This window comes from Drosophila biarmipes, chromosome 3R, assembly GCF_025231255.1.
Source record: "Drosophila biarmipes strain raj3 chromosome 3R, RU_DBia_V1.1, whole genome shotgun sequence".
In the NCBI taxonomy this organism is placed as follows: domain Eukaryota; kingdom Metazoa; phylum Arthropoda; class Insecta; order Diptera; family Drosophilidae; genus Drosophila; species Drosophila biarmipes.
In genome coordinates, this window is record NC_066616.1 from 3,790,500 (window position 1) to 3,800,755 (window position 10,256).

At 43.0% G+C, this 10,256-nt stretch overlaps 1 protein-coding gene across 1 annotated transcript; it reads right to left on the bottom strand.

Annotated features, from left to right (window-relative positions):
- Positions 1–7,253: 7,253 nt before the first annotated feature.
- Positions 7,254–9,844, bottom strand: LOC108032864 (uncharacterized). The gene is made up of 3 exons (XM_017106864.3): positions 9,792–9,844; positions 8,036–9,724; positions 7,254–7,976 (listed from the first exon to the last, which is right to left on the bottom strand). Exons 1-3 carry the CDS (start codon positions 9,792–9,794, stop codon positions 7,335–7,337), a joined length of 2,334 nt encoding a protein of 777 aa, XP_016962353.3. The 5' UTR covers positions 9,795–9,844; the 3' UTR covers positions 7,254–7,334.
- Positions 9,845–10,256: the final 412 nt, after the last annotated feature.

Here is a 10,256-nt window from a genome sequence, read left to right on the forward strand (position 1 = left end):
AATAAACAAAAATGTTGAATTATTTTGGAGCGGTTGCAGTGGTTTCCGAGGTTCCACACACAGCGATATTTTCTTTCCCCAGTCCAAAACAAAGTATCAAGAAGTTCCGAACATGAACTTCGTTTGTTTCGCTGTACCACTAGATATGCCTTGAATCCAGCTAAATAAATCTATCAAATTACATATGCGTCGTTGCATCCGTACTTTATTTAGACACACTCGACTTCCTGCTTCGGTCTGAGCGCCATTTCAAAACCTTGGACTTATTTCCACCTCATCGATACGGTTCCCACACACTCCCCACCGACCGTTTCATTCCGCTCGTTCCGCTTTGATCGAAATGAGAATTTCTGACCTGTTGGTTAAACTCATTTTTTACGAACTCTGCAGTCGGGCTGGTGTATATTTGGATAACCACTTGAACTGACGGAATTTTGTCATGAATATTTATTGCTAAACTTCGTTAATTTGTTTTGATTGGCGCAGCGGAGGCTGGCCAAAACGAAGTTAAAGTGTGTGTTGGGCAGATCAAGTTTCCAGGGGCTAAAAGTCATCAAAATGTCTTAATGGCCAACAATTCGCGGGCCCGGCGATGCTCATCAGCATTATCATAGCAAAGGGCTGCCAAAATAATTTATAAGTCAGGCAGTGGGAAAGTGCCTAACGTGAAATTATTTCTTGCGAAAAGAGTGTGATTTATTTCACAAATTTCTTGCCGGGGACTCGGCTGATTTTAGTTGATGAAAGGGCCGTCGAAGACCTGCCACGGTTATTTAGCGGCCGAGGGGCCGCAGAGAGTGTGGATAAAGAATAAAACGATTTATGTTTTTTTAATTAACCCAACAATTTGTTACGTGCCTCAAACGAACACGGAGGCACATTCAGCCACACATCCACTGACGGTGTCTAGGCTAGTCGAGGGTTCGAGCCGTAACGAATTCATATTTTGATTTATTGAATAGAAATCGATTGGATTAATCGAAAGAAATTATTTGCAGCGACTGGCTGTCGACAAAATTTGCTCTGCCTGTTGCGGCTTTCTACGCCGGCCGAACCCCCCTGTCTTCGAAAACCCCTCCGACTTACCTGTGTGGAATTGAAATTAAAGGATGAAATCAGCCAGAAAACTGTTGTGGCGTGCAATTAAATTTTTACCTGTATTTCGCCGTCCGAAGGTGGCCGCAAAACGAGTTTGGCTTGCTTTGATTTCAGTGGCTTACGGCCAGAACATGCGGCTCCACATAAGCTTTTGATTGGTAGAAAGCGCTGGGGAAATGGCAGCCGGAGTTAATTGCCAATGCCAGGGTTCAATTCAAGACAGCAGGAAGATTGGTAACAGATTTAAAGTACTCGAGTAGTTGAAAAGGCAATACTACCTTAAAGTAAATGTAAGTTAAATGCTATTCAACAGCTCTAGTAGTAGGGATAGACGTTACTCTAATTTTTAGCGACAACAAGGAATTAGTTGTCTTTCCCGCCTATAGCGCAGAACAATTCCCCCTCTGGTAAGCCTTATCCGGGAAACACATCAGAACATCGGCAACGCCGTTCCCATGACCGAAGCCCAGAGCCAGAAACATTTAAACAAATCAAGCCACGACCACACAACCACCAAACAACGTCAACAACTGACACAAAACAACAACCAGAAAGTACAAAAATGGCCAAAAGCGAGAGGGAGAGAGGGAGAGAGGGAAAACTTGTTGACACACGGCCCGAAAGCACGGCTCTGTCTCCAGTCTCTTTCTGGCCACCTCGCCCTCTCCCTCGCACAATGGCTCGCTCTCTTTCCGCGTCGGTACAATTTAAGTTTCAATAAGCGACTATTTGTTGCAATTTAAGCTGAACGCGCTTATAAATTGACGACGGAAACTGCCGTCGACTGCGACCCATGGACAGGCTGGAAGAGGGGCCGCGGAGGGGTGGAGAGGGGCTGCAAGCGGCCTGGAAGGGGGTGGGGCACTGCATCCAACTGGGAAATAGGCAGGTAAAGACCCAACGAGTGACGGGCCCGGACGTTTAAATTGGACCAACGAACGTACACATGCCGCTCACAATTCCCAATGCAAAGTCTAATTTTCGTTTTCGGTTTTTGTGCAAACGGTAAACATGGCCTGACACTTAAATTACGTAAATTAATTTATACTAGCTGTGGTTCCTATACTGATTTATGCACTCTTTTTGTTTGTCTGCGCTCGAGGTACTTTATTATTTTTTCCTTCCCGGCGTGGCCTGGCGGATTTTGTGGTTTACTAATTTTAGCGGTTGTCATTTTTTAATTGAATTATTTTCATAGTTGCTCACAAACGTAGCGGTCGCTAATGACAGTGAAAGTAGGGTGAACCGGTAGCAATTATAATAGTTTTAATCAACATATACATTGTATGTATTTGGTCCTCCAAAGGTTATTATTTTTGTCAACATTTGCAATCCACTGATGAAGACATTTTCGAACCTACGAGTTATATTGCTGATCGGCAGCAGCAGCCGAGTCGATCTAGCCTTACAAAATGTAACTTCGAGGTATTCTCCTTTTTCTATGATACAGATTTTCCAAACTATTAAAAAAATCTTTGAAATCGGACGCCTGTAACTTCTATGTATACAATGGACAAATTTAGATAAAATATAAAAAAATGTCGAATTGCATTGCATTGAAGGGCTTTAAAGTGTCGGTTGGCCGAATATATGATAGTTTCTTTTTTAAGGTATTTTTTAATAAAGTTTTTGACCAGAATGAAAAAATGGGTTGGAATTCGGTAATTGTTTTTCAAAAGAATTTGAAACAAAAAAAATTTTCTTTTTTAGGTCCCTAAAAATAGTTATTTTTAATTCAATAATTACGCATTTATAACTTAAATGTTGCTTTTGAAAACCTTTTTATAAAACTGATCACTGCTAAGAAATAAAACTGGTATCAGGCTTTAACAGATGTGCGAATAAAAATGTTTTAGATGATTATTTATTGTCCTATTCATAATTCCTTACAAAATGCGATCGTCACGACATTATTGATCTGCATGCTCTACTGTTGAAATGAAATTCAGACGTTTCTTGTTTGGTGACTTCAAGTTATTCTCGTATGTTTCCTGTCAATCATTCTACACTTCCACCGACTACCGTTAGTTAGGTCATGACAATGATTTAATTAAACTAAAAGTGATTTGTAGCCAAATCATAATCCAAATCAGGAGATTGATACTGAGTAACCCCATAAAGCTTTGCACCGTTCCAGCTTGACACCAAACGGATTTTTTAATCACATTTCGTTTGAATATGTTTTGTTTGGTCTGGTCTAAAATACTTTATATGAAGAAGAATAAATATTGTTACTATCGGCATCACTTATTATTCCGCTTCCCAGTCCTCTGAGGGATTCCCGCACGCCAGCCAATTTTTCATATTACAAATTCTTTTCTTCTCATCACTTTGATCGATGCGCCATAAGAAAACAAAAGATCTTGCAACACTAGTTAACAAAATAATTATATGAGACTGATTAACAAACACTTCGATAATATTTAAGGAAATATGGAACTCTTCGAGTAATTTATAGATCGAATATATTTTTACATTTTAGTATTCGTATTCAATACTCTTTTCGATCTTCTTTGTTCTCAAGAAAAAATCATTATATTTTTCGTGAATTTAATAACTATTTACTAATTTGGAAGTATGTTCTCAAGAGTACCACACTCTTTATTAATTTTTGTTGCGTTTTGTCAGGTAGTGTAACGTAAAAATACAAACGATAAATAAATGCTTTGGAACAGCTTGGACACGGGGCAGACGCGTTGGCACCACCGTCAGCAATTTAACGATAATTTTTACACTTTGCTAATAGTTTTTTAATCAAAAATTTAACGCCACACTCGACTACAATAGTTTTTTCCGGCACACCCAATCCAAAGCCGCATTCCCCAGCCACCGACCACACGCGAGCTGGGAGAAACCTTAATTACTTTTCGAAGTGCAACCAAAGATGATAAATTATTTGGTCGGGAAAGCCAGGCAGATCCCAGACCGGCTGTCTGGAGCGATCGCGACTGACCAGGCTTATTGAGTTACGATGTCAGTGGAGGATCATTAAAGTTACAGGCAGTACCGGCCAGAAACTGGGTTCCCAAGAAACCTCAATGGCAGGGACCAGCTGGAGCCGTCGCCCTTGCCATCCAAATCCCCTCCCCCACTCGCATTAAAAGTTTTGTAATTTTTCAATATTCGCACACAAAACGAAATTAGCTCGTTGGAGCATTGGGATCGGGCTTTGGATTCGGTCGGGATCGGGGTGAAATCGGTATCGGAGTCCCAGCGCATGCAAATTTCACAGGAATCAAAGGCAAAAAGATGAGGCAAATACAAATAATAATAAAAAGGCTTATCCCGAGCTGAAAAGTCGTTGCGGCGTTGTGACTTATGGCTGAGCTCTTTTTGCCCCGGACACTGTTGCTTTCGTCTCACTGCTGCACTGAGAAAATCGATGTTGTAAATGTTTGTGAAAGCCATATGCCATAAGTGGTGCCAAATGTTCTTTGGCTACCCCGGCGCACAGGTTGAACAAAGTTACAGGTTGTATCTGGAAAAGGGGGTTGAAAAATCAGTCACATTTTATGTGAAACAATGAGTTTATTGCCAAGAAGGGCTGTATTTCTAGTTTTAATATTTTTCGATTCGGTAAAATATCAAAGTGGCATAGTTATTAGAATTAGGTGTGACAGTAGTAGCAAGGAATATTTTTAGCTGAGACTGCGAGTAGAGAAAAAATATTGAGCATTCCCATTTTTTTGCTACAATTTTGTTACATATAAATTTTTGTTATATACCAAAAACTATGTATATTTCTGTTGCTTATACTTTATAAAAACGCAGTTGGCATTAAAATAGTTACAGACAAAGCAAATGTATGCCCTCCGATTTCTCCCTGTGCATCTTCACCTTTGTGGTGTGCCTCCTTTCGTTCGGAGCATGTGCAGACAGTTGTGAAATTATATTTGCGCACCGTCATGGCCATTGTGTGGCTGCAACAGGATTGGACAGAGCCTGAGACTGAGGACTGGACTGAGCCTGGATCCCCGCCAGAGTCCCAGCTCGATTTGTCAGGGCAGACGAATAGCTTAACTGTTGGCCAGGAGGAGCTCGGCGTGGCAGGTGGTTGCGGGCAGGGATCGGCGATCGGGAACTGGAGGCAGGACCATGGGAGCTAGCCGCATCACCGTCATCGTGCTATTCAAACAAATGATTTACAAAATGTTAAATGAATTATGCATTTTGCATATGCGCCTTTGCAGTTTCGTGCAATTTTTCATATCGAATAGCCAGGGTACTGTCCAGCCCAAGGGAACCTGTGCACCTCGCACATTACCCTGGTGTTGGCTTTAATAAATTGGCGTGGGCTGCGCCTCGAGCCGCCCATCCCCTCCATCTCCACGTCTCCCCATCTTCCCCGTCCTCGTCTAATCCTATGGGTGTTGTTGTCGCAGGCTTGTTTAGGCCATGTCCGTGTCCAAGCCAACGTCATGGATCTGTTAGGCATGCGGCGACTTAAGCAAACACAGCCATTCGACAGCGACTGCGAAAAGGAAGGCAAATATAATCAAGTCATATAAATTGAGTGCATTTTTCACAATAAATTGTCTAAATTGTCTAAATTATGCCGTGTGCGCTCACCTGGTGATCACGAAAAGTCACGTGGGCCCCTTGGTCCTTGTGAGCAGTGCGTTTGGAAAATTGGAAACTCATAGAATAGGATACTATTTAATTCGGCCAGATTAGAGCATGCCTTGATTTCTAGATTTCTAGTCTTGTGGAGGATTAATTAAAATTGCATTAAAGTTACTTTCTTACCTCATAATAACTAATGTTCCTCCGAAAATTAGTTAAATAAGTTAATATTTTATCTATTCCTTATCATTGTTGAAAAATATAATGAAGATCTCTAGATATTGAATAAATGGCGAATGAACAAGCTGGTAATTAGAAAGGGTTTCAACGTTGCTTTAATAAAATTTGCTTTGGTATCCATATTCTGAGGCCATTCAAATTAGCTTGAACGATATTTATCTAAACAGCTTATTTTAAGAAGTCATAAACAAGGTTAACACCTATACATATTATCAGGGCTTTTACATAAGTGTTGTAGTTTGAAATAGACGACGTAAGCCGTAGGGCTTGAAAAGTGTTCCTAAAACCAAAGAAAAGATACTACAACGCATACAAATTTAAATGGATTCTGTGACATCGACGACTTTATTTCTTGGAACTGACGGGGATTTCTGTGAAACCTCAGTATATGAACTTATATTATTATGTTTATAATTGCAGGGTGCAAAAGTAATACCAACATTAGGTCGAAAGGCGTAAGAAATTAAACGCAAAGTCTTAGGCTTCATTCGTTACATTCGCTTTCATTGAAAATGTTGTGCAAATAAGATTTGAACCTTCCTGTGTTTTCAAAAAGTCATGATGATTGAAATCACGTCAGACACCTAACCCTACCTTCAGTCCCACATCCACGAGCAAGCACTGTGCAGTATCGTAAATTATAAACATATCCAGGCGCACTTCATTATAAGAAAAGTAGGGAATGAACACAGAAACAACTCCCCAAAAATATACCCGCTCAATCGAACCAATCCGACCCGAGCGGATCCACTAGTCCGTGGATCAGCATTAGGCAGGTGAAATACGTTGATGTGCCTTAAAACAATATTTGCGCGCCTGCAGTTGTTTGCTTAGCAATTAGGTGCATCCCGAGCATGCAGGCAGCATAGGCCGGGACCGATCCCTGATCGATCATGTAAACAACTCCAGCATATTTAGTATGTGTCAGGAAAATGAATGGCCTCCTCGAGGGGCGGCAAGTGCACGACCAGACTAGCAGTAGCCACGGGCTAATTATGCTCCGGAGATGCGCAACTGCTCCGGACCCAAATTCCACTCGAGAGCTGCGCCCTTCATCAAGACACTTGGCCAGCAGTAAACTTGATTTATGCTCCTCGGCATAGGACCCAGAGCACACCCGAGGAAAACTGAACCAGCAGACTGCCAGGCGGCCATGCCAGCCCGCTGAAAGTTTCAAGTAGTTTCCACAACACCACCCATTCTCAGACCCGCTTCCAAGCAAATCCACCTGGACAGAATGATGTTACATAAGAATTGTGTACTGAGAACTAAGGATAACAAAAAGTACTATACATCACCTATTTTTGCTTATATGATGTCTCAAATAAATAAATAAGTAAGTACGTGCCGGCTGCTGTGAACAAGCTTCGTGTTATATTCGACGTAACTGAATTCGAAATTGGAAATACAAAATATATATGCTCCCATACAATTTATCGAAAATTGTCCCCAATTACTTTGAGTTGACGCTTCACCCTTCTGTTGAACTCCTCTGACAGCAACTGACGATCCGTGCAAAGAGGCAGCTCAAACCTTTTTCTGGGCGGCTCCCTCTCTTCCAAGGCTTGAGACTTGAAGTCTGCAAAAGCCCGCTCATCAGCCGGCGGTTGCCTGCCCCTTTCCCCAGGGGGGGATTCGCTCAAGCTGTTTAATAATTTCTCGGCCAGAAGAGCTACGCGATCGTTTCGCTTGGGAACATAGCAGTCATCGACCACCTCCGATCGGCGGGTGAAGATCACACTGGGCTTGTAGCTCAATACGCTAGGCTCAGTAGACCTGCGGGTCTGCAGACTTCTTTCGGCACTCAAGGAAGGCGTACTCTTCTTGGTAGTCAACGCTGCTGCCATCAACTTAGCACGGATCTTCTCCTCATCATCGGTCAACGTGATGTCCAAGAAGTCGGCATCGTCATCCAGAAATATCGCAGGACCTTCAAAGTCCTTTGGAACCTCCAACAGGGCCTCATCGGCGTCGTATATCTTCAGGCTGAGAAAGCTTTTCGATTTAGCAACTTTACATGAAGGTTCATCATTCCCATCTTCATTGCTCAATTTTTGATCGTCTTCTAAATAGCTCTGAGAAGGAGTACATATGATTAAATCGAAGCGTTCTGGTTCTTGGTGAAAATACCTACATTGTCCGCGGGTTGGCCGTGTTGATGTTCAGCGCAGCCTTCCTTTCTGTTGGCCGTGTCATCATAGTCATCGGAAAGGTATTCGCTTCCATCGTCGTTGCTACTTTCACCAATATATTCTTCGCCTTTTTTCGGGTATTTAACACTAACTGCATAACTTAGTTCCTCAAAGGTAGAATATTCATCAAGATCGTATGGAACTTGAACTGCGTCTCCTATGGTAGCACTACGGTAATCATCGGCTAGGTCGGTGTTGTGAACATCTGATTCCCCTTCCACCATTAGACTTTCATCATACCCACTGGGAAGCTTATTGAGGCTTGATCCTTTCTCTTCGTTATCGCTCAACCAAGTATCTTCATGAATTTCCGACTCATTTGGGTCACCACGCTCCGTATTTAGAGAACTACCAGGCCTTTCGCCATTCCAGTCCTCGGTCTCATCTTCACTGGGATATTGCACCCCGACAGAGGCACTTGATCTGCCAAGCAAACCCTCCCTCACTTGGTCGGTGCCAACTTCGATGTCGTGCGTTTTGCGCCTCGTCTTGATATTAATGGGACTATTTGCACGATCTTGATACGTCTTGGGCACACTTCTCTGGCGACGATAATGATGATGATGACGATGGCGTGTGCTGCAGCTCGAAAGATAATCTCCTCGCGAGCGAGATTGTGATGTCGCAGTTGTTGGGACTTCACTTCTGCGGTCTGCAGGGTAATCGCGTTCATCAGTCAACTCCGTGCTGTGTCCCTCATAGCGATATTTTATTGATCTGGAATAACCAGAGCAAAGACTACAAACCGAAGTCTCTTGTGCACATACGCATGACCTCTCTATATATGCCAAGGAATCTTCGCAACATTTATTTTTCGATCGATACAAGTAGGAACTCCTAGGCTCTTGCCTTCCCTTAAAACTGCTTCGTCCTCTTAGTTCTGTCTTATTCAAAGGTATTTGGGAACGTTTTAATCTAAAGTCTTTTGTTTGATTTACTCCTTGCTTCAATGGCTCTTTCGATGCTTTAAAAGAGCTCTTGTCGCTAGTTGAGGATTTCTTTATATCGGACTTGCCTATAGATAGGTAGTCAAGTTCATAGGATATCCCTTCCACATTACTGGAGTACTCAGATTCCAGACTGCTGTCGCCGTCGCAGTTTGAACTTGCCGGTCCTCTAGACCTAGATCCCTCAAGAGTCCTGTGCAGTTTAGATTGGCTAATTTTGAAGGCCCGACAAGCCCACTCTGCCTTTTGTTGCCGTTCCTTAGACTCCTCGAAGATTTCGCTATAGATCTGGCTAAAGCTCTTGGAGCGGTCAGTCGATTCTGGACTTGGCTGGGTCAGGGACTGTCTCTCGTTCTGATCACTTGAATGGTATTCTGTATCCTTGGGAATGTGCTCGAGCTCTCCCTCCAAACAGTGTTCTTCTTTCGAATGCTTACTATGAGTATTGGTTCTTTGAGAGGAAATCCCCTTTGCGTTCATGAAGTAACTGGGGCCTGAAGAATGCTGGTCCTCGATAAACGCTTCTTCGGATAGGTCAGAGCGACTGTAACACTTCCTAGAGGAGTTCTCTTTGGAGGGGAAACTTCTCCATTTCTTGGGAACTTTATTTCGGCAAATATTCCTGTCACCAGAGTCAGCTTCATCCTGATCCATGGCCGAAACGCTGGTGGAGCTCTGCTTGTGCTTAATATGGTAAGTCTTGCAGTGCTGTTAAATATTATGGGATGGACATACCCGCCAGACTACTTACCATTTCTAGTCGAACCTCTTCTAAAGTGTAGCTCAAGGGGGAATGGGAATCAAACTGACTCGCCTGACATCTATTGCTAGGCAACCTCGATTCTGCAGCAGCTTCCTGATTTCCCAATAGCAAAGACCTTCCTTTCAGCAGGCCCATCAATTACTGTGCCAACTCAACTTGGCAGCCACATGGGAGCCAAGTGGCCATGTGGACCGCCGGCTCGAAAAACAAAACTCAATTAGCTAAACCAATGAAAACTCACTCACCATCTCGAGAACTTCACGATGCCCACACACAACGACCCGCCGAAAATGGGAAAAGTGCATCAAGTTTTGGAGAGGAACGCGAGGATGGGCAGGGAATGGGGCGCGTTTTTGGGGCAGTGCAACTGCGGCCCCATTAGTGTCACTTAGCAGCTAATTATGCTGCGCCTGGGAATTACTTTTTAATTTGTTGCTCCGCGCCCGAACCAAA

Bases quoted from the DNA above. Each gene is read 5' to 3' on its own strand.
- LOC108032864 (XM_017106864.3), bottom strand. The intron at 7,977-8,035 runs GTAGGTATTTTC...ACTCCTTCTCAG, and splicing joins ACGGCCAACCCGCGGACAAT to AGCTATTTAGAAGACGATCA.